General features: G+C 45.4%; 1 protein-coding gene across 4 annotated transcripts; it reads right to left on the bottom strand.

Moving 5' to 3' along the window:
- Nucleotides 1–1,200: 1,200 nt before the first annotated feature.
- On the bottom strand, nt 1,201–21,823 carry LOC138800598 (mucin-21-like). 4 transcript variants are annotated; one of them, XM_069982385.1, is made up of 8 exons: nt 21,699–21,823; nt 20,939–21,088; nt 20,056–20,333; nt 12,734–12,964; nt 11,979–12,146; nt 7,929–8,023; nt 4,038–4,088; nt 1,201–2,707 (listed from the first exon to the last, which is right to left on the bottom strand). In XM_069982385.1, the coding sequence occupies exons 3-8, from the start codon at nt 20,306–20,308 to the stop codon at nt 1,262–1,264; spliced, it is 2,244 nt and encodes a 747-aa protein (XP_069838486.1). In that variant the 5' UTR covers nt 20,309–20,333; nt 20,939–21,088; nt 21,699–21,823; the 3' UTR covers nt 1,201–1,261. The 4 variants fall into 4 exon arrangements, with proteins under 4 accessions (XP_069838486.1, XP_069838487.1, XP_069838489.1 ...); XM_069982386.1 differs by lacking the exon at nt 21,699–21,823 and adding an exon at nt 21,591–21,624; XM_069982388.1 differs by lacking the exon at nt 20,939–21,088.
- Between the last annotated feature and the right edge of the window lie 5,942 nt (nt 21,824–27,765).

Here is a 27,765-nt window from a genome sequence, read left to right as displayed (position 1 = left end):
CTGGTGTGGATGTTTACAGATTGGTGGTGCTGGAGTTTCCTGGAGCTGGTGTGAATGTGTATAAATTGGTGTAGAAGGTTTCTGGATTTGGTGTGGATACGTACAGATTGGTGGTGGATCTGGTGTGGATGTAGATAGATTGGTGGAGGAATTTCCTGGAGCTGGTGTGGATGTGTACGGATTGGTGGAGGAGTTTGTTGGCATCGGTGTGGATGTGTACAGATTGGTGGAGAAGTTTCCTGGATTTGATGTGGATGTGTATGGATTAGTGGAGGAGTATCCTGAATTTGGTGTGGATGTGTGCGGATTGGTGGTGGAGTTTCCTGGATTTGGTGTGGATGGGTACAGATTAATGGTGGAGTTTTCTAGATCTGGTGTGGATGTAGATAAATTGGTGGAGGAGTTTCCTGGAGCTGGTGTGGATGTGTACAGATTGGTGGTGGAGTTTTCTAGATCTGGTGTGGATGTAGATAAATTGGTGGAGGAGTTTCCTGGAGCTGGTGTGGATGTGTACAGATTGGTGGTGGAGTTTTCTAGATCTGGTCTGGATGTAGATAGATTGGTAGAGGAATTTTCTGGAGCTGGTGTGGATGTGTACAGATTGGTGGAGGAGTTTCCTGGAATTGGTGTGGATGTGTACGGATTAAAGGTAATAATAATGTTGTGCCGCGCTAAAAAGTTACCATATTATAATAAAATGGTTAACTAATTCACATACTCTCTTCCATGTATTTGTGTACTCACCACATTGGTGTACTGGGTGTGCTCTGACTTGTAGTCCTCCGTATCAGCAGATACAGCATCCGATTCGTCACAGAGGACTCCGTTCAGGATTATCCTAGCAAGCGGTTCACGCGCCACCGGCCGGGGCCCACACTTTGCAAAGAAGTTGCAAACAACTACAAAGGACGTAGAGAACCCTAACCTATTCCGTGGACCTTAAAGGAATTTGAAAGAAACTAAAACCTATCGAATGCTGTATCTGCTGATACGGAGGACTACAAGTCAGAGCACAACCAGTACACCAATGTGGTGAGTGACTCTATTTTTAACAAATACATGGAAGAGAGTATGTGAATTAGTTAACCATTTTATTATAATATGGTAACTTTTTAGTGCGGCACAACACTTTTATTACCTTTAATTATTGTTTTATTGAGTGGGAGCAGTAACCACTTGTTGGTAGCCTGCAGCTATACGGACACTGGTAACCTACGAGCTACTGTGTCTATCAGGAGCGTGGTTGTTTTTTATAAATTTTTTATGATGTGTACGAATTGGTGGAGAAGTTTCCTGGATTTGGTGTGGATGCGTATGGATTGGTGGTGGTGGAGTTTCCTGGATCTGGTGTGGATGTGTACAGATTAATGGTGGAGTTTTCTAGATCTAGTCTGGATGTAGATAAATTGGTGGAGGAGTTTCCTGGAGCTGGTGTGGATGTGTACGGATTGGTGGTGGTGGTGGAGGAGTTTCCTGCATTTGGTGTGGATGTGTACAGATTGGTGAAGTTTCCTGGTTTTGGTGTGGATGTGTATGGATTGGTGGTGGAGTTTACTGGATTTGGTGTGGATGTGTACGGATTGGTGTTGTTGGTGGAGTTTCCTGGATTTGGTGTGGATGTGTATGGATTGGTGGAGGAGTTTACTGGATTTGGTGTGGATGTGTACGGATTGGTGTTGTTGGTGGAGTTTCCTGGATTTGGTGTGGATGTGTATGGATTGGTGGTGGACTTTCCTTGATCTGATGTGTATGTGTACGGATTAGTGGTGGTGGAGTTTCCTCGATTTGGTGTAGATGTGTAGGGATTGGTGGTGGAGTTTACTGGATTTGGTGTGTATGTGTACGGATTGGTGGTGGAGTTTCCTGGATTTGGTGTGGATGTGTATGGATTGGTGGTGGTGGAGTTTCCTGGATCTGGTGTGGATGTGTATGGATTGCTGATGGTGGAGTTTCCTGGATCTGGTGTTGATGTGTATGGATTGGTGGTGGTGGAGTTTCCTGGATTTGGTGTGGATGTGTATGGATTGGTGATGGTGGTGGAGTTTCCTGGATTTGATGTGGATGTGTATGGATTGGTGGTGGTGGAGTTTCCTGGATTTGATGTGGATGTGTACGGATTGGTGGCGATGGTGGAGTTTCCTGGATCTAGTGTGTATGTGTACGGATTGGTGGTGGTGGTGGAGTTTCCTGGATCTGGTGTGGATGTGTACGGATTGGTGGTGGTGGTGGAGTTTCCTGGATCTGGTGTGGATGTGTATGGATTGCTGATGGTGGAGTTTCCTGGATTTGGTGTGGATGTGTACGGATTGGTGGTGGTGGTGGAGTTTCCTGGATTTGGTGTGGATGTGTATGGATTGGTGGTGGTGGAGTTTCCTGGATTTGGTGTTATTGTGTATGGATTGGTGGTGGAGTTTCCTGGATCTGGTGTGGATGTGTACATATTGGTGGAGGAGTTTCCTGGATCTGGATACGGATTGGTTGAGGGATTCTTCACTGTTGTAGTATTATGGGTTGTATGTGGAACGTTGGAGCTTTCTGTCCTGTTGATCCCGGCAGTGCTGTGTTCTGGATAGTGGCTGGAAGTGGCTGAAGGAGCTGATGTGATATTTTCATTACTTCCTCTATTTGCCACCTCAGCTGCCCCCAGAGCGGCAATGATCACCATAATGACTAAGATGCCGGCGATGGCCAGCCAGTAGCCGTATCTCTGTGGGGAAGGAAGAAATGATATTATGTAGATGAATCTGTTAGTAATAGTGGGGGAAGGGGTTGTTTCAGATATCTCAATGGTGAGAGTGCTGTGTACACTGATACCAACCAGAGCGTACAGCGCTGTGTACACTGATACCAGCCAGAGAGTACAGCGCTGTGTACACTGATACCAGCCAGAGAGTACAGCGCTGTGTACACTGATACCAACCAGAGAGTACAGCGCTGTGTACACTGATACCAGCCAGAGAGTACAGCGCTGTGTACACTGATACCAGCCAGAGAGTACAGCGGTGTGTACACTGATACCAACCAGAGAGTACAGCATTGTGTACACTGATACCAACCAGAGCGTATAGTGCTGTGTACACTGATACCAGCCAGAGAGTACAGCACTGTGTACACTGATTGTTAAGTGCATTGTGAGGGTTCAGGATTTTCAGCCTCCATATTACTAGCTATACACAGTGGAAGTCGCCATTAATCATACAGTTGTTTCTGGTTTTGATGATTTTGCCCATCACTGTGCAGCACAGATGTTATAATGCCCCCAGGGCTTACTGAGACCTTCTACTGCTTACTGAGCAGCTTCTACTGACTGACACTGCAGGGGGTAAGAACATCACATCAGGGGCAGGAGATAATCCTCAGGGGCAGGAGGTAATCCTCAGGGGCAGGAGGTAACCCTCAGGGGCAGAAGATAACCCCCAGGGGCAGGAGATATTAACCAGGGGCAGGCGATATTACCCAGGGGCAGAAGATAATCCTCAGGGGCAGGAGATATTACCCAGTGGCAGGAGATTACTCTTAGGGGCAGGAGATTACCCCCAGGGGCAGGAGATAATCCTCAGGGGCAGGAGATAACCCCCAGGGGCAGGAGATAACCTCTAGGGGTAGGAGATGTTACCCAGGAGCAAAAGATAATCCTCAGGGGCAGGGGATAACCCACAGGCGCAGGAGATAACTACAGGGGCAGGAGATAACCCCAAGGGGCAGGAGATGATTATGTGATCTAAAGGGACACTCCAGTTTTATAAGTTACCCATACTAACAGCCATTATTCCTACAGTGCCATCTGTTTCATTGCAGCTCATTTCATTAGATGGGTCATGTGATCAGCAGTTAGACCCCCAGGAAATTACAGGGCTTTCTGTATCTCAGGAAGTGATGTGTCCTGGGTCAGGTGACTTCTTGGGAACTACAGGATGACATCATCACCTATCAGATCCCCCCTCACCCTGCTGTATCTGTATATTGCTGCTGTCACAACAGCTAAAACAGGTAAGAACAAGACAACAAGACAGAAGAGGAGACGCCAACCCACTGACCTGAATGAAGTTTTTCTTCCTTGTGTCTTCTGGAAAACTTTCAACATCTTCCTAGAACAAATCAGAATCCATCACTGTATGATGCCCAAAGACGGCCTGTATACCCCCAGTGCCAAACTCTGCCCCAGCCGTGTATGTCCTGTCCATTAGAGATGAGCCCAACTGGATCATGCTGGAGACTAGCGATGAGCGAACCGAACCGTAACGAACCAGGTTCGTTAAGAACTTTGCAAAAAGTTCGGTTCGGCACCGAACCGAACTTTGAGAAAGTTCATTAAGAATCTGGTAAAAATAACAACGACAACGCAATAGTGTACTTTTTTCACAGAATAGACCAGGATACAAGGGAATATTACTCCTTTAATCCCTTGTATCCTGGTTTTCTGTGAATATCAAGATGTGTGACGTCACCCCTGTTAGGGTGAGACCTTGAATAAGTCTCCTCAGATATACCTGGGTGCTGCCTAATCAATAATGTAATGTGACAGCTGTCTGTGAGTATCAACCAAGACACATGAAAGCAACTTCAGTATTCAAGCTTATTGAATTTATGAATGGAAAATCAGTTCATATCTTTACAATCAGGTTAAAAAAAAACAGGAGAACCCCGTTTGGCCGGAACAACAAAAAGTAAAAAAAAAAAGTCCAAAAAAAAGTCCCATCACTGTCCCAGAAATAAAAAAAGTAAAAAAAAAAAAAAAAGTCCCATCACTGTCCGAGCAAAAAAAATTCCCATCAGCTGTCCCATCGGCTGTCCCATCACTGCACAGTTGTTTAGAAAAATATTGGCGACTCATTGGGATTCTTGGTGTCCAAGACTGTGCACCCCAGTGCTGATGTCTGGCCCTTTAATTATGGGCAAGGGCAGTACATGTCTGTTACTGCCCATTGGGGCAACATTCCCCCAGAAGACCACCAGAAAGTTAACCCATTCTTGCCACTGTCACCTCCCCGGTGCTTTAGGGGGCCAGTTCTGCAAAAGTTCTGCTTCCACCAGCTTGCAACCATCTGCCGCTTTGACTGCAGTCCAACCTGCCCCGGTGTCTTACCAATGATGTCAAGCCCGGCGCTCTCAGGCTGTCCTCCATTTTGTGAGCCTGGGTGAACGGAGCCACAGTGGGCAGGAGCTCCTCCGGACCACCAGGGAGGAGATATATGAATGGCTGACCCAAGGTCAACTGACGGTGGGAAGTGCAGCCGACAATGGAAGGAACATTGTCTCTGCAGTGCAGCAGGGAGTCATACACCTTGTATGGCACATGTGATAAACCTCAGTGCACAGGTTTCTGCGAACATTTTCTGCCAATTGTTGATCCCTTTTGAGGACGCGACTCTGTCAGCAGGCATCAATGACATCATCCCACTCGTCCGTGTTCTGGAAAGTGCGGTGAACAACATCATCAGCGAGGATTCCCAGGCCACCACTCCAAGGCTGAACATCCTCCTCCTCCTCCATGAATAGTCTGTTCTCAATCATACTGGCCAGGGTGCAATCAGGTACTGCCTTCTCCTCCTCATTAAATAGTCTGTTCTCAATCATACTGGGCTGGGTGCAATCAAGTGGTGCCGCCTCCTCCTCCTCCATTAATTGTCTGTTCTCAACCATACTGGGTCCAATACAGTATTATTACTGCTGCTGGTTCCACTGTCAAATGTCTGTTTTCAACCCTACTGGGTCCAAGGAACTTTGTACCCTATGTCCCATCTAATCACTCACACCTTGGTTAATTTTTTTTCACTATTTTTGCACTTAGATTTTTTCCACTTTTTTCATTGGAATAGGAACTGCAACTAAACAAAACTACACTATACCCTATCAGACTCCCACTATTGTAGCTGCAATTATTCAGCCGTTATTGCAAGGTTCGTTTTAGGTTCGGTTGGTACGAATACGAACTTCACGAAAGTTAGCTGGATCGAACCGTACCAAGCTTTTCAAAAGTTCGCTTATCCCTAGTGGAGACCCATCGTGTGTCATCTGATTACTGGTGGCTGAGGAAGGTGGACGCCACCCTTGGGAGTCCCAGAAAACGTAAATACAACCATAGGCTGTAGCCATCAGGACACCCTAGGGCGACATCCAACTTCTTCAGCCATCACTGCAGAATGATGGGACTCCAGCATACTCCAGTTGTACTCATGGTCTATTCTCCATCATAACACAACAATCACTGAGCTCAGGGAGATCAGTAAAGCACAGCAATCACTGAGCTAAGGGAGATCAGCAAATCACTGCAATCACTGAGCTAAGGGAGATCACCAAAGCACAGCAATCACTGAGCTCAGAGAGATCTGCGAAACACTGAAGTCACTGAGCTCAAGGAGATCAGCAAAACTCAGCGATCACTAAGCTCAGGCAGATCAGCAAAGCATAGTAATCACTGAACTCAGGCAGATCAACAAAGCACAGCAATCACTGAGCTCAGAGAGATCTGCGAAACACAGCAATCACTGAGCTCAGAGAGATCTGCGAAACACAGCAATCACTGAGCTCAGGCAGATCAGCAAAGCACAGCAATCTCTGAGCTCAGGCAGATCAGCAAAGCACAGCAATCACTGATCTCAGGCAGATCAGCAAAGCACAGCAATCTCTGAGCTCAGGCAGATCAGCAAAGCACAGCAATTACTGAGCTCAGAGAGATCTGCGAAACACAACAATCACTGAGCTCAGGGAGATCAGTAAAGCACAGCAATCACTGAGCTAAGGGAGATCAGCAAATCACTGCAATCACTGAGCTAAGGGAGATCACCAAAGCACAGCAGATCAACAAAGCACAGCAATCACACAAAATCTAACGACGTACTTACTCAAGAGTCCCCCTATAAATTTAAACATGCAAAAAAGGGGTCCATGGAGCCACATTTACGAGTGTCAAAACACAGGAATAGCCTGATATCCCACCAGGGAAGAAAGCCTGTTGCCAAGGGGGGGAGATCACCAGACCACCCTGAGACATAGCCCGCACTCGGTTGTGAGTATTGGAGCATAAATAGGGAACTTTTTGTTGCCTTTTTTATTGCGAGTCCTTCACTGGGTTACTGCAATGGAACTCCAATGTGTGTGAACATATCCTGATAACTGGAGGTCACTGAATAGGAACGTAATAGTTCAATTTATATCACAGCCAATCAGGGCTAGGGAAACATCTCCCAGGGACTGAAGGTCACAGGCTGGACCGTTATATGGCTATAAGAGAGCCACAGGCTGGACTATTATAGTGCCATAAGAGAGACACTGGATGGACCATTATAGTGCCATAAGAGAGACACGGGCTGGACCATTATAGTGCCATAAGAGAGACACGGGCTGGACCATTATATAGCCATAAGAGAGACACAGGATGGACTATTATATAGCCATAAGAGAGACACAGGATGGACTATTATAAAGCCATAAGAGAGACATGGGCTGGACCATTATATAGCCATAAGAGAGACACAGGATGGACTATTATAAAGCCATAAGAGAGACATGGGCTGGACCATTATAGTCCCATAAGAGAGACACTGGTTGGACTATTATAGTACCATAAGAGAGCTACTGGTTGGACCATTATATAGCCATATGAGAGACACGGGCTGGACCATTATTGTGTCATAAGAGAGCCACAGGCTGGACTATTATAGTGCCATAACAGAGGCTTGGGCTGGACCTTTATTTGGCCATACGAGAGACACGGACTGGACTATTATAGTACCATAAGAGAGACACTGGATGAACCATTATAGTGCCATACGAGAGACATGGGCTGGACCATTATAGTGCCATAAGAGAGACACTGGATGGACCATTATAGTGCCATACGAGAGACATGGGCTGGACTATTATAGTGCCATACGAGAGACATGGCCGGACATGACAGAACCTTGTCCATAGAAATCCACAGATACCTGAAGGATATTGTTTCCTGCCCTCTCAGCTCGCCCCCTGCTGGAGCTGCTTGCTATGTCATCTTCAGATGCCCCCACGGTTCTTGCTCCGCTTCCTGAGAAAATAAATGGTAACAGATTTAGCAATAACTAACATAAAACCTAGAGACGGCCACAATCTAAAATGTGTATACAGTATACGTTATACAATATACAATGTGTATACAATATAATACACTGGGAGGCGCCCCTTGGCAACAGGTTTCCTTCTCTGGAGAAAGGGATATCTGGCTATTGTCATGTTTTCAGACTCGTAACTGAGGCTCCACGGACCCCTTCTTTACATTACAATATAATACAGTATACAACGTGTATACAGTATACATCATACAATATAATACAATTTAGAATTATATGTGCGCACAGCTGATTGGCTGATCGGCTGAGCGCACATATAATGAGCCGGTCCGCAGTACAGTGACTTCATTGTGCTGCGGACCAGCGAAGAGGACACATCGGGGTGAGTATAGAGCTCTCCCCACCCCCTCCCCAGCACTGCACCCCTCCCAGCAAGGAAGGGGGGTCAGTTAACCCCTTCCTTGCTGGGATGGGTGCAGTCTGACATCAGTCTGGCCCCCAAGGGGTTAAGGGGGATGCAATACATCCTCCCTTAACCCCTTGGGGGTCAGACTGTAAGCAGCGATCTGTAAAGATGCTGCATACTGGAAGGAGCACAACACCGCTCACAATGATGGGTGTTGTGCTCCTTTTTGTGTGTTTTTTGTGTGTTTCTCCCTTTTTGTTTTTCAGATATCGGTATCCTGGGGATTACGTCGGATTCCATGGACTACGTCGATAACCAGCGTTTTTTTTTGTTTGTTTTTTAATGAAATGGTCAATGAGGGGTGTGGGGGTGTTTTTATTTGAATAAAAAAAATTTTTAACTTGTGTCTTGTCTTTATTTCTTTACTTTATAGACTTAGTAGTGGAAGCCGTCTAATAGACGGAATCCATTACTAAGTTGGGGCCTAGTGTTAGCCGGTATAAAATGGCTAACACTAACCCCCTATTATTACCCCAGTACCCAATGCCACCAGGGGTACTGGGAAGAGCCGGGTGCCAGTGGTCCCGGAGCATCAAAATTGGCGCTCCTGGACCGGGCGGCAGCAGGCTGGTAAGGTTTAGGCTGGGGAGGGCCTAAACCAATGGCTCTTCCCACCCTGGTGTTACCAGGCTGCTGTCGTTTGGTTTTTAACCCGGCTGGTTATAAAAATAGGGGGGACCCTATGCGTTTTTTTTTTATTATTTATTTATTTTAAAAAAAAAAACCGCATAGGGTCCCCCCTATTTTTATAACCAGCCGGGTTAAAAACCAAACGACAGCAGCCTGGTAACACCAGGGTGGGAAGAGCCATTGGTTTAGGCCCTCCCCAGCCTAAACCTTACCAGCCTGCTGCCGCCCGGTCCAGGAGCGCCAATTTTGACGCTCCGGGACCACTGGCACCTGGCTCTTCCCAGTACCCCTGGTGGCATTGGGTACTGGGGTAATAATGGGGGGTTAGTGTTAGCCATTTTATACCGGCTAACACTAGGCCCCGACTTAGTAATGGATTCCGTCTATTAGACGGCTTCCACTACTAAGTCTATAAAGTAAAGAAATAAAGACAAGACACAAGTTAAAATAATTTTTTATTCAAATAAAAACACCCCCACACCCCTCATTGACCATTTTATTAAAAATAAAAATAAAAAAACGCTGGTCATCGACGTAGTCCATGGAATCCGACGTCATGCCCAGGATACCGATATCTGAAAAACAAAAAGGGAGAAACACACAAAAAAACACAAACAGGAGCACAACACCCATCATTGTGAGCGGTGTTGTGCACCTTACAGTATGCAGCATCTTTACAGATCGCTGCTTACAGTCTGGCCCCCAAGGGGTTAAGGGAGGATGTATTGCATCCCCCTTAACCCCCTGGGGGCCAGACTGATGTCAGACTGCACCCATCCCAGCAAGGAAGGGGTTAACTGACCCCCCTTCCTTGCTGGGAGGGGTGCAGTGCTGGGGAGGGGGTGGGGAGAGCTCTATACTCCCCCCGATGTTGTCTCTTCGCTGGTCCGCAGCACAATGAAGTCACTGTACTGCGGACCGGCTCACTATATGTGCGCTGAGCCGATCAGCCAATCAGCTGAGCGCACATATAATTCTAAATGTTTCTTCTAATAATGCTATTGTCATAACATAATTAGAAGAAACATTTGATGTTTTCATTAAAGTAAAGTGATGATTAGTACAGAAAGCTCTATTACCGGGAATATGAATTAACGGCTTATGGAGCTTCCTGTACTAATTAATATTTCATTAATAAAACACATTTTCGATTAAATAAATTCAGTTTCGTTGTTCAATAATTTAATTCTAACGAATCCATCATTGTGCAATTAAATATACTGTCAAAAAATAAATATATAGATAAATATACATTTATTTATATATCTATTTATTTTAACAGTATATTTAATTGCAAAATGATGGATTCGTTAGAATTAAATTATTGAACAACGAAAGGGACTTTATTACAAAGAAAATGTGTTTTATTAATTTAATATATTAACTATTAGAGGCATCGGCATTCGGCATCATTGCCGGCTATTTTTGAAGTACTCCGTACGGACCGCCTGTCAATCCACGGCCGCATGTCCAGCCGCAAACAATGGTCTTGTTAATTTTTTACGGGTCCGTTTACGATCGGGCCGTAGATTCATACATAGTGTGCACTGTGCAGCCGTATATCCTATACTTTCCAGCGTATGCATGAACCACCAAAAATACCGCCGCACAATTACAGCCGCAAATACAGCCGCACATACAGCCGCACAGTTGCTAAGTCTGAACCTGGCCTATAACTTGATATGACATGGTGAACTTTGGTAGAATTGATATCATGGATTATATGGGATTTGGTAAAGTTGATGTGGTTAGGTAGACTAGTGTGACATGGTAGACATAATAATACTCTAGTAAATTTGGTAGCCTTGGTATTATGGACTTTGAAACATTTGGCAGAATAGACTATACATGATGTGATAGAATCAGTGGGGTATGGTGGACTAAGCAGACTATTTATGATTTCATCTTTGTTTGACAACCTCATATATTTGACCCGATGGAGTCCCTAAGAGTTCCAGGTTTGTAACCAGATTTCTAATGGTGTATACCTTATACTGAGCCCAGTCTTGTGTGCACCGGAGCACATATCAGGGGCCGTGGTCTATGGGGTCTGGTGATATGTAAATTATTTACAGATACTTGGTCACCAGTTTTCTTACTGCCGAAGATATTCCGGGAAACTCCCAAAGGAAGAACATTAAACCAATAGGAGACTTTTATTTCATGTTTAGAAGTCACTTGGCTCTTTCCTATTAGGGCTCTGTCCTCTTCTTGATCAACAAGACCTAAAGAGGTTATCTGAGTAACAAAAATAAAATTCTAAACAATCCCCCTTCCCAATAATATAATAGTATAGTTCTAATATTCATGTATAACCTATATTGCACCCTATTCCTGTTTTTTTTCTCATATTTACCCACTCTGGATGTCTAAAATCATCTTCTATGTGTCCTTTCTGACAACACGCTGCTCCCTCTTCCCTCATCAATAGGAATGACAGCAGTGGACAGGAGAGAAAGCTAAGGGAGCAAGTACATAATAAGGGAGATGCGTGATGGGAAATGTAGTTTCCTGGACAGCGCTGTCTTGGATACAGATAAACTTTTAGAAAAACTTGTAATTGTAACTTGTAAGACAGCTCAAAATACTCAGGGGGACTTGGCGAGTAAGACCAGCTAGCATTTCATTTTTTAGCTCTTAGGTGGATAACCCCTTTAAGGATTTCTTCTGTTTTCTAATTCCCTTTCACCTTACTGAACTTGGAAGACAACAGTCTTTTTCCAACAATGTTAACCACAAAACATTTGGATGGACCCAACACCATAGAAACCATAGTCTGACCTTCACCCTTCACCTAATGTGCTGGATGTGAAGAAATCCTGGAGACCCAGCTTTACCTTTGTCATCCTGGACCTTGTCTTTTGGTGTTGACCTCCTGGTCTCGGAGCTGGGGGGCATTTGTTCTGTGGTGAAGACCCCTTCTGTCCATGTTTCATCACTGTCCCAGTTCTTCTTTAAGCTTCTGTCCTCCGGAACCTCAACAACAACTGACATGTTTTTGGTTTCTACAACAATAAGACTCTATAATTATGACCCATCTGTACTTTTTCTCACCAGGTGTTACTTATGAGTAATGGTGTAACACAAGGAATATGGTCTCCAGTGCAGAGATGTCTATGGACATGTACATCTAAGGCCATCTGGTGTTCCTACTCTCTGATAGACAATGTCTTATTATCTGACCGTGTATTGAGCTTCTACAATGCAATGCACTCAGAAACTGACATGCGGCAGAATTATGTACACAGCTCTGGATGTGACTACACAACGATACATCACATGTGTAAAAGAACTGTGAAAAAGTGCTGAACCAAGATCAGCAAAATCCCTAGGTGAGAGGGTAGATGGGGGTCTTAGGGTGCTGATTGGGGTCTCCTCTCTTTAATGGAACATAAGAAAAGATGGTTGTCCAAAGACCACACAAAATGTTCAAAAATAGCTGATAAGCACCATCATGAGGTCCCGGTGAGGATGAGGGTCCCAGTGAGGGTATGAAGTCTCCCAGGAAGAAGAGAAGACATCTGCCCAACACTCCTGAGTCCCAGCTTTTTACTTCTTTATTATACAGCCATACAGACAGACTCATCTTTACCTCTCTCACCAGTTCCCGTATCATCCGGCCGAGGATCATCTGGCGTCTCAGATTCCGCTCTTGAAGTATCATTGAGGTTCTCTGCACCAAGAACTTCATTGTCTTTTCCTGGGCGCAGAGTCAGTCCTTGTCTCCATGTTGTGTAGTCCTCTGAGATCAGCAGCTTCTGGATCTTCTGCTCCCGGCTAATCTCCGCTGGTTGTTTGGCCACCACTAGAATGTTTTTTTGCTCTAAAAAAATGTATAAAGCACAAGAGAATAACCATAAACTTATCATCATTGTCTTCAGCCTTACCATCCCCATCATTACCTTCATCTTCATCATCATTACCTTCGTCCTATTCATCATGACCATTATCATCACTACTACATCTTCATCATCATCATTACAATCATCATACTCATCATCACCATTATCATCACTATGATACTCACCACCACCATCATCTTCATCATCATTACCATCATCACCACCACCATCATCTTCATCATCACTATCATCTTCACCATTATCTTCACCATTACCATCATCACCACCATCATCTTCATCACTATCATCCTCAACACCACCATATTCATCACTAGAAAATGTACCCGGCGCTGCCCGGGTATAAAGTCTCAGTGTGTATAGGGGGTCCTGTATACCTGTAGTATAGAGTTGGTGGAGGTGCTGTATACCTGTAGTATAGAGTTGGTGGAGGTCTTATATACCTGAAGTATATAGTTCGGGGGTCCTGTATATCTGTAGTGTATAGTTTGAGGGTCCTGTATACCTGTAGTATATAGTTGGTGGACTTCCTGTATACCTGTAGTGTATAGTTTTGAGGTCCTGTATACCTGCAGTATAGAGTTGGTGGAGGTGCTGTGGCAGTGTTATCCAGTCACAGTATGGTGGTATTGGTCAGGTCTGGTATAGCAGTGTTATCCAGTCACAGTATGGCGGTATTGGTCAGGTGTGGTATGGCAGTGTTATCCAGTCATAGTATGGTGGTATTGGTCAGGTGTGTTATGACAGTGTTATCCAGTCACAGTATGGCGGTATTGGTCAGGTCTGGTATGGAGGTGTTACTCAGTCACAGTATGGTGGTATTGGTCAGGTCTGGTATGGCAGTGTTATCCAGTCACAGAATGGCGGTATTGGTCAGGTGTGGTATGACAGTGTTATCCGGTCACAGTATGGCAGTATTGGTCAGGTCTGGTATGGCGGTGTTATCCAGTCACAGTGTTGCGGTATTGGTCGGGCCTGGTGTGACGGTGTTAAATGTGATGTCTGGAGCTATTACCTACCAGTCCTGATGCTAATTGGTGAGTGAGGATGGGGCGTCCTCAGGTTTAGTGCTTAGGGCAGCAGCAGCTGGTAATACTGCCCTGTATACATGTACAGTATAGTAGGAGTAGGAGGTCCTGTATACCTGTAATGTCCTGTATGCATGTACTGTATAGTTGAAGTAGGGGGTCCTGTATACATGTACTGTATAGTTGGAGTAGGGGGTCCTGTATACATGTACTGTATAGTTGGAGTAGGGGGTCCTGTATACATGTACTGTATAGATGGAGTAGGTGGTCCTGTATATATGTACTGTATAGATGGAGTAGGGGGTCCTGTATATATGTACTGTATAGTTGGAGTAGGGGGTCCTGTATACCTGTAATGTCCTGTATATACATGTACTGTATAGTTGGAGTAGGGGGTCCTGTATATACATGTACTGTATAGATGGAGTAGGGGGTCCTGTATATACATGTACTGTATGGATGGAGTAGGGGGTCCTGTATATACATGTACTGTATAGATGGAGTAGGGGGTCCTGTATATACATGTACTGTATAGATGGAGTAGGGGCCCTGTATATACATGTACTGTATAGATGGAGTAGGGGGTCCTGTATATACATGTCCTGTATGGATGGAGTAGGGGGTCCTGTATATACATGTACTGTATAGATGGAGTAGGGGGTCCTGTATATATGTACTGTATAGATGGAGTAGGGGGTCCTGTATATACATGTACAGTATAGATGGAGTACGGGGTCCTGTATACATGTACTGTATAGATGGAGTAGGGGGTCCTGTATACATGTACTGTATAGATGGAGTAGGGGATCCTGTATACATGTACTGTATAGATGGAGTAGGGGCCCTGTATACATGTAGTGTATAGATGGAGTAGGAGGTCCTGTATATACATGTACTGTATAGATGGAGTAGGGGATCCTGTATACATGTACTGTATAGATGGAGTAGGGGGGCCTGTATATACATGTACTGTATAGATGGAGTAGGGGGTCCTGTATATACATGTACTGTATAGATGGAGTAGGGGGTCCTGTATACATGTACTGTATAGATGGAGTAGGGGGTCCTGTATACATGTACTGTATAGATGGAGTAGGGGGTCCTGTATAGTGGGAGTAGGGGGTCCTGTATATACATGTACTGTATGGATGGAGTAGGGGGTCCTGTATACATGTACTGTATAGATGGAGTAGGGGGTCCTGTATATACATGTACTGTATAGACGGAGTAGGGGGTCCTGTATATACATGTACTGTATAGATGGAGTAGGAGGTCCTGTATATACATGTACTGTATAGATGAAGTAGGGGATCCTGTATATACATGTACTGTATAGATGGAGTAGGGGCTCCTGTATATACATGTACTGTATAGATGAAGTAGGGGGTCCTGTATATACATGTACTGTATAGATAAAGTAGGGGGTCCTGTATATACATGTACTGTATAGATGGAGTAGGGGGTCCTGTATATACATGTACTGTATAGATGGAGTAGGGGCTCCTGTATATACATGTACTGTATAGATGAAGTAGGGGGTCCTGTATATACATGTACTGTATAGATAAAGTAGGGGGTCCTGTATATACATGTACTGTATAGATGGAGTAGGGGGTCCTGTATATACATGTACTGTATAGATGGAGTAGGGGGTCCTGTATATACATGTACTGTATAGTTGGAGTAGGGGGTCCTGTATATACATGTACTGTATGGATGGAGTAGGGGGTCCTGTATACATGTACTGTATAGATAAAGTAGGGGGTCCTGTATATACATGTACTGTATAGATGGAGTAGGGGGTCCTGTATATACATGTCCTGTATAGATGGAGTAGGAGGTCCTGTATATACATGTACTGTATAGATGAAGTAGGGGGTCCTGTATATACATGTACTGTATAGATGGAGTAGGGGCTCCTGTATATACATGTACTGTATAGATGAAGTAGGGGGTCCTGTATATACATGTACTGTATAGATAAAGTAGGGGGTCCTGTATATACATGTACTGTATAGATGGAGTAGGGGGTCCTGTATATACATGTCCTGTATAGATGGAGTAGGGGGTCCTGTATATACATGTACTGTATAGATGGAGTAGGGGGCCCTGTATATACATGTACTGTATAGATGGAGTAGGGGGTCCTGTATATACATGTACTGTATAGATGGAGGAGGGGGTCCTGTATATACATGTACTGTATAGATGGAGTAGGGGTCCTGTATATACATGTACTGTATAGATGGAGTAGGGGGTCCTGTATACATGTACTGTATAGATGGAGTAGGGGGTCTCGTGTATACATGTACTGTATAGATGGAGTAGGGGGTCCTGTATATACATGTACTGTATAGATGGAGTAGGGGGTCCTGTATATACATGTACTGTATAGATGGAGTAGGGGCTCCTGTATATACATGTACTGTATAGATGAAGTAGGGGGTCCTGTATATACATGTACTGTATAGATAAAGTAGGGGGTCCTGTATATACATGTACTGTATAGATGGAGTAGGGGGTCCTGTATATACATGTACTGTATAGATGGAGTAGGGGGCCCTGTATATACATGTACTGTATAGATGGAGTAGGGGGTCCTGTATATACATGTACTGTATAGATGGAGTAGGGGGTCCTGTATACATGTACTGTATAGATGGAGTAGGGGGCCCTGTATATACATGTCCTGTATAGATGGAGTAGGGGGTCCTGTATATACATGTACTGTATAGATGGAGTAGGGGGTCCTGTATATACATGTACTGTATAGATGGAGTAGGGGGCCCTGTATATACATGTACTGTATAGATAGAGTAGGAGGTCCTGAATATACATGTACTGTATAGATGGAGTAGGAGGCCCTGTATATACATGTACTGTATAGATGGAGTAGGGGGTCCTGTATATACATGTACTGTATAGATGGAGTAGGGGGTCCTGTATATACATGTACTGTATAGATAGAGTAGGAGGTCCTGTATATACATGTACTGTATAGATGGAGTAGGAGGCCCTGTATATACATGTACTGTATAGATGGAGTAGGGGGTCCTGTATATACATGTACTGTATAGATGGAGTAGGGGTCCTGTATATACATGTACTGTATAGATGGAGTAGGGGGTCCTGTATACATGTACTGTATAGATGGAGTAGGGGGTCCTGTATATACATGTACTGTATAGATGGAGTAGGGGGTCCTGTATATACATGTACTGTATAGATGGAGTAGGGGGTCCTGTATATACATGTAGTGTATAGATGGAGTAGGGGCTCCTGTATATACATGTACTGTATAGATGAAGTAGGGGGTCCTGTATATACATGTACTGTATAGATAAAGTAGGGGGTCCTGTATATACATGTACTGTATAGATGGAGTAGGGGGTCCTGTATATACATGTACTGTATAGATGGAGTAGGGGGCCCTGTATATACATGTACTGTATAGATGGAGTAGGGGGTCCTGTATATACATGTACTGTATAGATGGAGTAGGGGGTCCTGTATATACATGTACTGTATAGATGGAGTAGGGGGCCCTGTATATACATGTACTGTATAGATAGAGTAGGAGGTCCTGTATATACATGTACTGTATAGATGGAGTAGGGGGTCCTGTATATACATGTACTGTATAGATGGAGTAGGAGGCCCTGTATATACATGTACTGTATAGATGGAGTAGGGGGCCCTGTATATACATGTACTGTATAGATGGAGTAGGGGTCCTGTATACATGTACTGTATAGATGGAGTAGGGGGTCCTGTATACCTGTATAGATGGAGTAGGGGGTCCTGTATATACATGTACTGTATAGATGGAGTAGGGGGTCCTGTATATACATGTATTGTATAGATGCAGTAGGGGGTCCTGTATATACATGTACTGTATAGATGGAGTAGGGGGCCCTGTATATACATGTACTGTATAGATGGAGTAGGGGGTCCTGTATATACATGTACTGTATAGATGGAGTAGGAGGCCCTGTATATACATGTACTGTATAGATGGAGTAGGGGGTCCTGTATATACATGTACTGTATAGATGGAGTAGGGGGTCCTGTATACCTGTACTGTATAGATGGAGTAGGGGGTCTACCAGTTATTACTGTGTATGTTGTGAGGCAGCTTCCCTAGCAACCATTGCTCCCTGTGAAAATGAAAGCAGTAATCCTATTGGTTGCTAAGGCTCCAACTGCCGTGTCTGCTGCAGCTAATTATATCACCTGTGTTTGCAGTGAGGAGATTTTCCAATTCATCTCTATGGGGCGCTCTTCCCCCTCCCCCTCCCCTCCTGTATATCTGGCGGGGACGGGACCTTCGCTAAAACCTTCCCGGGCACCCAATGTATCTGTGTGCCAAATTTGGGGTCAAACGGTTCAGGCGTTTGGAAGTCTATAGAGGACAGACAGACAGACAGACAGCCAGACAGACAGAAGGACAGACAGACAGACAGACATTCATTTTTATGATATAGATTATAATCGTTGTACTCATCATCACTATGATCCTGACCACCACCATTATTATCATCACAACATTACCACCACAATCATCTTCATCATTACCATCATCTTCACCATCATTACCACCATCATCTTCATCACTATTACCCTCACCACCGCCATCTCCATCATTCCCATCATCACCACCACCATCTTCTTCATGATTACCACCACTAGTTGTACAGAACTGCTTTATATACTCTACTGTATGTGCAAGAAGACGATCTAGAGACAGAAATCACTCGGTGACAATGAGCCGACATCCCTGACCTCATACTGAGCTGTTTTTTGCAGAACCACTCTGTGCAATGTCTTGTGTAAGTTTCCCTGTGTAGGCTTCAAATTTGAACTCGATGGACTGAATGGAAATATTTTCCACTGTTTTTTTTAGCTCCCATGCAGAGATATGTGTCTCCATGGTAACAGACAACAAACCCAGTGTAGTCGTATCCTGCAGTCATGTTGTCTTCTGTCTGCCCCTAATGTTATGTGGGTTAAGGAGGGCCGAGCCCGTCTGTAAGGGAGTGATGATCTCAGTGACTTCACGAGGGATGACCAGCAGTGCGGCCGGGCCATGTGGACAATCACGCACCGCTCGCCTGGTGCTTTGTGGCAATCATCTGCGGGCTGCACATCCTCTATTACACCAGGAAATGCAGCAATGGTCGATGATAATTCAGCACGTCCTATCGACCCAAACAGCCGATGAATAAGCATTTTCCTGTTTTTGGTTGATCAAACCCCGTTACACAGGATGATATTGTTCTGTGCAGCTGATATAATAGGGCCCTAAGGGCCCCCGGGGAGAGCGAACACCGATCTGCTAGATAATGGTTCTATAGCTGTGTGGGGAGGGCTGCACAGGCATTGTTACTGATGTCTGTGCAGCCGTGGTTTATAGGGGTAATCCGGCCTTGGTATATAGAATATATCACCTCTCCATGCTCCACCGTGTCTTAGAAGTCACTGACTGACACAGGACAGTGCCGCAGCCAGTGATTGGCGGATTGGCCTTGTCATTGCCAGGATGGGTTTGTCTGCAGTCAGCGGGGGCCCCAGGGGCACGGGAGAGCATGGAGGGGTAAGAAGAACATCTTTTCTATAGACAGTGATCGGCTAACGAATAAATGTTCACTCCTCAGCTGATCCTTATTATTAGATGGGACAATATCTGCCTGAATGTAATAGGACCTCAAAGGGAAACTATCAGCAGGTTAGACGAATCTCAGAGCACTGCCCCGCCCCCAGAGCATGAGACCGCCCCCTCCTTCTAATGATAGTCAATGGAGTGGGCGGGTCTCATGCTCTGGGGGAGGGGCAGTGCTCCTAACTGTGCTCCGCGCCAAGGATTACACTGCTAACAGGACTGGAACGGCACCAAGGAGGAAGGTAAGAGACAATAGGGGGATTCGTCTAACCTGCTGATAGTTTCCCTTTAAGGAAGAAGTAGGGAACAGATGACTGGATTATAGTGTCGGGAGCCTCGTGATCTGTGGTCCATTATTTCCTCTTACCGTGTAATTCACCAACATAATCCAGGTCAGCGTTGGGTGAAGATTCTCCGTTCTTCCCTCCATTGTTATAGATAACAACAAAGTCACAGAGGGATAATCTGTCCTTAATCTCCGCGGAGATGCCGCCATTGGAGAGGAAAATGGAGAGAACTTCTTCCACTTCTGGCAGCGATGAGAGGAAACTAAACAACCATTCACAGGACTCCGGATCTTCCCTTGAGAGGAGTCCAACCACCGGCCTCACAGGTACCATCCCTCTTGGTGCCCCGGGAGCCGCCCTGGGTATGGACATAACCAAAAACTCATTGCAAAACTCTGCTTCATGGTAACAATATGGAAACAGTCGTGTGACTAGAGGATGAGGGTCCTGAGCAGAGTCTAAAGGGAAAGGAAGAACATATAGGTCTCGTCGGAGGGCCAAGATGGAGACAAGACACTGGACCAAGCAAACTGATGAGTCTTATATATTGGGACCTGATGGCTCCTAAAACTCATTGTCCACAAAATGAAGTTATCCGTGTAATCTCGAATCATTAGTTTGCTTGGTCCATCACCTTCTTTACAGATGAGGGAACCCCTATCTCATCCACCTGCTCCCATAGAGCACAATGAGTGGATCCAATCACATAATATGCACAAATCCTCGAGATTCTCTCATCAACGATCTTCACATGAGCGGCTCAGAAGTTAATCTCAGTCCAATGGACGTAAGAGAAAGAGAATAAATCTTCCACCCGATCCACCATACATTGTGCAGTCTGCACTGGGCTCTATTCTGCACTTGGCTGCTGACATCTGACTAGGTGGTCCTCACTGCTCCCCCAGGTCATATGTTCCTCTGACCCCCCCCCCCCAATGATAATAATATAATATTATTACGCACCATGAGAGGAGCCTGTCGCAGCTGTATGATCCGGCCCCTATGTAGTAGCGATCACACAGTAGCCTGCAGGTTTATTGCTCTCAGCTTCAGTCTCAATGCTTTACATCAAAGTCCAGTCCGGGTGTTATCATCAGGAAGTCCGAGGGAAAACTGCAGAGAGAACGCTCAATGCCAAATCTGCCCCCAGACGGGGCCGAAACATCAGGATGTCAGGGGTGAAGCTGTCTGCCCCCAAACATAGTTACTGCCCCACATAGAAATAATGATGCTCCTCAGTGCCCCCTCACATAGTTAGTTCCCCTTCTGTACTCACAGATGTAGCACAATGCAGTGACACCCCGCCTGTGCCCGGATTCTATATTCTTGTATGCTGCAGGCAGCACAATGCAGTGACAGTGACTAGATACAGGAGGCAGCACTGTGTACATATAGCAGCAGCACAGCAAGAAGGGGGTAACACAAATATTGAGCTGCTGAAAAGAAGTCTGTAGACTAAATGAGATAGGCAGCCCTGTGTACATACAACAGCACAGCAAGAAAGAGGCTACATTACACAAAGAGGCTACATTACACACTGAATTGCTGCTGAAGGGAAACCTGCAGACTAAAAGAGGAATGAGACTAGATACAGGAGGCAGCCCTGTGTACGTACAGCAGCACAGCAAGGAAAGGTCTGTACTATACACTGAGCTGGTAAAGATAAGACTGCACAATATAGGAGGTAGGAGACTAGATACAGGAGGCAGCCCTGTGTACGTACAGCAGCACAGCAAGGAAAGGTCTGTACTATACACTGAGGCTCCTTCACATCATGATTTCACGTCTACACAGCATCTTGTCAGAACTGGCCTCGTTTACTTCCGTTGATTGTAGTTCACCAGCTAGTGACTATCTTTGGTTGTTTTCCTACAAGGGTTTTTTCTCAGACTCAAGAGCACAGTAAACCATAGTCCAACCAAAAAGTCATTAGCGGACTATCACAGTGCCAGGAATTCCTGCGGCATGAAGCCTGATAAGGACGGACTCAGGGGTTAATGGACACCATTTATAACTCCGAAGTCCGTGCTGTCACGTTATAAATCATCAGAAGAAGCCAAAACTATCACAACTAATTGGACTGATTATAATAAGACCTGAAACCCCAACCCTGAGTCCTGAGGGGTATCTTCTCATGTTCTGAGGACTTTATAACTTGTATTCCATATTTCTGGGTGACTGTCAGGATCACTGGACCAGAGCCTAATGTGTCATGTGCCCGTCTGTCCCTAAGGGCGTTGTCTACGCGTATCCTCCTTTTTTCACAAGATACTCCAGATGGTGGAGATAGATTTTCCTGGAGGATACACCAGGTTGCCACCTCTTGAGTTAACGGGACACGAAACAGCTGCTCCAGGCAGACCAGAAGGTAAGGGGAGATAACCACCTGAGTTGCCAGCCAACAGTACGGGCTCAGGGAGGAAATGCATAGGAAGCCTCCTTAACCCCTTAACGACGCATGCGGCCGTTAAGGGTAAGCAGAGAGGGCTCCAGGCGTGAGCCCTCTCTGCAGCTTGAGGTCCCCAGTTGCTATGTGCAGCCAGGGACCGCGGGTATTAGCCGCCGCGGCCAGCTAATTAACTATCCAAATGCAGCTGTTAAAGCTGACAGCTGCATTTGAATAGTAGATGTGCCCCCTGTCCCTGGTGTCTAGTGGGGGATCTCCCCCCCCCCCCCCCCCGCGATGCGATCGTGGAGGGGAAATCCGTTGTAATGAGCAGGCTGGGGCTCAGCGTCGGAATGACGCTGATCCCGGCTCAGCAATCCATGTATGTGGTCTGCAGCAGACCATTATAATAGAGCACCGATCTGATGGATCGGTGCTCTATTATATACACAGCATTGATCTTAATGGGAGATCATTGCTGTGTATATAGGAGTCCCCCAGAGAGATCAGTGCTGTGTATATAGGAGCCCCCAGGGGGATCAGTGCTGTGTATATAGTAGTCCCCTAGGGGGATCAGTGCTGTGTATATAGGAGCCCCCAGGGAGATCAGTGCTGTGTATATAGGAGCCCCCAGGGGGATCAGTGCTGTGTATATAGGAGTCCCCCAGGGGGATCAGTGCTGTTTATATAGAAGTCCCCCAGGGAGATCAGTGCTGTGTATATAGGAGCCCCCAGGGGGATCAGTGCTGTGTATATAGGAGTCCCCCAGGGGGATCAGTGCTGTTTATATAGAAGTCCCCCAGGGGGATTCTAACTACTATTAGTGAAAATTAAATTAAGTGTTTTTATTAATAAAAGTCTGAATCACCCCCCTTTTCCCAATTTATAAATAAAAATAAATAAATAAATAAACATGTTTGCTATCGCCGCGTGCGTAATCGCCCGAACTATTAATTAATCAAATTCCTGATCTCGCACGGTAAACGGCGTCAGCGCAAAAAAAATTCCAAAGTGCAAAATTGCGCATTTTTGGTCGCAACAAATCCAGAAAAATCATAATTAAAAGCGATCAAAAAGTCGTATATGCGCAATCAAGGTACCGATAGAAAGAGCACATCATGGCGCAAAAAATGACACCTGACACAGCCCCATAGACCAAAGGATAAAAGCGCTATAAGCCTGGGAAGGGAGCGATTGTAAGGAACATATATTTGTTAACAATGGTTTGATACAGGCCATCAGATAAGATATAAGTTATACATGTTATATATCGTTGTAATCGTAACGACTTGAGGAACATGTATAACATGTCAGTTTTTCCATAGGACACACAACATAAAAACGAAGCCCCCACGCATATTTTTTCTGGTTTTGCAGCATACTTTATGGAAAAATTCAGCCCGTCATTGCAAATTACAATTAGTGACGCAAAAAATAAGGGCTCATGTGGGTCTGTAGGTGTAAAAATGCAACTGCTATGGCCTTTTAAGCACAAGGAGGAAAAAACGAAAACGCAAAAACGAAAATTAGCCCGGTCCTTAAGGGGTTAAAGGGGAACTATCAACAGGTTAGAGAAATCTAACCTGCTGATAGCTCCCTATAGCGCACAGGGAGCTAGGGATAAGGGTTTGTCTCTTAAGTCCCTATTACACGGGGCAACGAGAGGGAGCAAGCGAGCGCTTGCTTGTTCCTCGTTCCCTGCTTGCTGCCGGCGTTATTAAATGCCCCAGCAGCGAGCGGGTAATCACTAGATCGTCCGGGCAGCCCATAGAAAATAGTGACGGTCTGCTGCTGCCAGTCCTATTGCAGGGAGCACTGGCAGCATATCCTTGCTTTTATGATCGTATATTTTTCAACATTTTGAAAGGCAACGATCAGCTGATATCGTGCATGTCGGCTGATTGTTGTCTTCTATTTCACAAGACGATCATCGGCCGTAACGCTTTGTGTAATTGGGCCTTTACCTCCATTGTCAGTGCTGTATCCGTGCAGTTTTTTTCTTCTTAGACTGCGTGGAAGTCGTGGATCAGTTGGAAACATGTCCACCCACCTCTGTAACCGTCTGTGTTCCATTCCATTCAATGTGTTCAGGAACCAGTTTACATCAAATGCCTGGGACCTTGTTCCAGGAATGAAGAACTTTCACAGCAAGATGTTCATAGGATTCCACATTTTCATCATCTTGGTCAAGCACGCCTGTTCAGTATCTCACCAGGTTGGAAAATTGGGGCAGGAAGCTTGTTGTCTTTACAAAGTTTGTTCAGTAACTCAGTGGTCTTGGTGCTGTCCCTCCAGGCGTTATATCCTTCTCTGGATTTGGGGCCTGCGTTCCTGAATGTGTGTCACTTGGTGCCCACAAGATAGCAGAGGCGGACATTTATCCTGTGGATGCAGGTACTGTTTATTGCCACTCCCAAGGTGGTCAGAGCCTTCTCTAGCTATTTACCCAAGGGTTTCTCTCAAATAGCCTACTACCACTGAAAGTCAAGTCCTCACTATATAGCTATCAGCGACCAGCTGCACATTATTCCTGAAGTCTATTTAACTATATTACCAAAGTCACCCCGTCCAAAAGATCTCATTATTAACTTTAACATTTTACAAAACACCAGTTATATAAAGAACAGGTAGTCATAAAATATAAAATTTATGAATATCTTACATGTCGTATAATCCTAACATCCTTTTAAATGCCCTATGTCATTTAATATGTCCGATCGGGGCACACTCCTACTCCTTACCGTATGGATCATTCCATTAAAACTGTGCAGGAACTGCGCCGAGGATGAAGGTAACAGACATAGTTTCCTCCTTAGCACCCTGTGCACTATAGGGAGCTATCAGCAGGTTAGATTTGTCTAACTTGCTGACAGTTCCTCTTTAAGTAGTCGCAGGGAACGGGAAGAGGTGGAAAAAATTAAGACACTGTATCTTTAAATTTGGAGGAGTCACATGCGCCTCCTCTGGTGGCTAAAGGAACTGCACTCTAGGCATGGTAGCGGCATGCAGGTGTGGCCGGCCAGCCACTGTTACAGTGACAATCATTAATGGCCGCTGTTACAGGGCCCACAGGGGTGTCCGGAGTCTGAGTGACCCAACAACCTTGATTATCAGGATATATACTGTATATGGACAAATGCAGCACTTCAGTCCCCCGGTGCTCATCTAGAGGTGTCAGAGCAGGTGTCAGAGCAGGTTGCCTGCTCAGCCAATCACTGGCCGCAATGCACACCATCTGTAATTGGCTGTTCCAGCAGGTTTTGCCCCAAAGTTTTGAAAGCAAGAGATGAGCAATGAGGGCTTTGAGGGACCAGGGTAGGTAAGAATCACTTTCATTTTGTTTTCTACCCCAGATCCAGAAATATGTGAAAAATAGATGATACTGGAATATTCCTTAATAAAGCTAGAGAACAAAACTACATATCAGCCATAACAAAATCACAGAAATAATACTGCCACACAATGACTGTTATCATTACTACTACAGACCATAGAAGTGATTATAGTGCAGTTACATACAGTGGCTCACAGGTTCTTACCTCTCTGACTTTCACTTTCCTTTTTCTTCTCCATCCGGCCCAGATCACCAGGATGATTTCTTCTCACCACAACTTATCTCTGGAAATCCTGTGGGAAAACATCTTAGACCCTTCACTCTCCCAGAAAGCTTACTACCCTTCCCCCCTATAGTGACCCACACAGTAATAATGCCCCCCCCCCCCCATCTGGCACAGTAAAATGTATATGGAAGGGGATTGACATGTAGAGGGTAGGTAGTTCCCCCATTAGATAGGTAGATAGGGAGGTCACTCCAGTAAATAGAAGGGTCACCCACTGCATAGGTCCCCCATTTGGTAGGTGTCTCTAGTATGTAGTTTAATCCTAGTTTATGCGTCCACAGTAAGTAGCTTTCCCAAGTATATAGGTACCACCAGTATATAGTGCCTTCCTTTAGCTAGGACCCCCAGTAAAGAAATACCCTCTGTAGGTAGGACCCCTGATATTTAAGTGCTTCATTTGGGTAGAATCAACAGTATATAAGTGCACCCTGTAGGTAGGGCCCCCAGTATATAAGTGCACCCTGTAAGTAGGGCCCCCAGTATATAAATGCACCCTGTACATAGGAACCCAGTATATAAGTGCACCCTGTAGGTAGGACCCCCAGTATATAAGTGCACCCTGTACATAGGAACCCAGTATATAAGTGCACCCTGTAGGTAGGGCCCCCAGTATATAAGTGCACCCTGTAGGTAGGGCCCCCAGTATATAAGTGCACCCTGTAAGTAGGGTCCCCAGTATATAAATGCACCCTGTACATAGGAACCCAGTATATAAGTGCACCCTGTAGGTAGGACCCCCAGTATATAAGTGCACCCTGTAGGTAGGACCCCCAGTATATAAGTGCACCCTGTACATAGGAACCCAGTATATAAGTGCACCCTGTAGGTACAACCCCCCAGTATATAAGTGCACCCTGTAGGTACAACCCCCCAGTATATAAGTGCACCCTGTACATAGGAGCCTAGTATATAAGTGCACCCTGTAGGAACAACCCCCCAGTATATAAGTGCACCCTGGAGGTACAACCCCCCCCCAGTATATAAGTGCACCCTGTAGGAACAACCCCCCAGTATATAAGTGCACCCTGTACATAGGAACCCAGTGCACCCTGTAGGTACAACCCCCCAGTATATAAGTGCACCCTGTAGGTACAACCCCCCAGTATATAGGTGCACCCTGTAGGTACAACCCCCAGTATATAAGTGCACCCTGTACATAGGAACCCAGTGCACCCTGTAGGTACAACCCCCCAGTATATAAGTGCACCCTGTAGGTACAACCCCCAGTATATAAGTGCACCCTGTAGGTACAACCCCCAGTATATAAGTGCACCCTGTAGGTACAACCCCCAGTATATAAGTGCACCCTGTAGGTACAACCCCCCACAATATATAGGTACCCCTGTAAGTCGTACTCTGATATAGAGGCTCCCGCTGTAGTAAGGCCGCCATCACTGAAGTTTAAAAGAAACAACACAAAATTATCTTCTTGTCACCAACGTCTTCTCCTGGCTCCTGGGCTCGAGGTTGGGGTGTCTCTTATGGGGGGACAAAAAACAAAAGGTGCAACAGCAACCCACAGGTGTAAGGGCTTACTGTATATATTCCTCCCAGCGTACACACGGTAAACACCTAGGGGGACATGTATCAACGTTTTTTCCGGCGGAAAGTGCCGATTTCGCATTATTTTATTCGCAAATGGCCGATTTGTGAATAAAATATTCGAAAATCGGCACTTTCCGCCGGGTACGCCAGGGGGGCGGGGAGGGGGTGTGTAGGGGGCGGAACGGAGGGCGCGGACTCAGAGTCCGCGCGATTTACCATCCGTTCCGCCAAAAGATACA

Source organism: Dendropsophus ebraccatus, chromosome 9 (genome assembly GCF_027789765.1).
Source record: "Dendropsophus ebraccatus isolate aDenEbr1 chromosome 9, aDenEbr1.pat, whole genome shotgun sequence".
NCBI lineage: Eukaryota > Metazoa > Chordata > Amphibia > Anura > Hylidae > Dendropsophus > Dendropsophus ebraccatus.
The sequence above is the reverse complement of the archived record's forward strand: the minus strand, read 5'-3'. Positions and strand labels throughout refer to the sequence as shown.

What these genes read in the sequence shown, in the direction of transcription:
- LOC138800598 (XM_069982385.1), bottom strand. Translation starts at nt 20,308, where the DNA reads ATGGTACCTGTGAGGCCGGTGGTTGGACTCCTCTCAAGGGAAGATCCG. An exon ending in TTATGTTGGTGAATTACACG is followed by an intron (nt 12,965 to 20,055) that starts GTAAGAGGAAAT and finishes ACATTTTTTTAG; the next exon opens with AGCAAAAAAACATTCTAGTG. An exon ending in CAGGAAACAATATCCTTCAG is followed by an intron (nt 4,089 to 7,928) that starts GTATCTGTGGAT and finishes GATTTGTTCTAG; the next exon opens with GAAGATGTTGAAAGTTTTCC.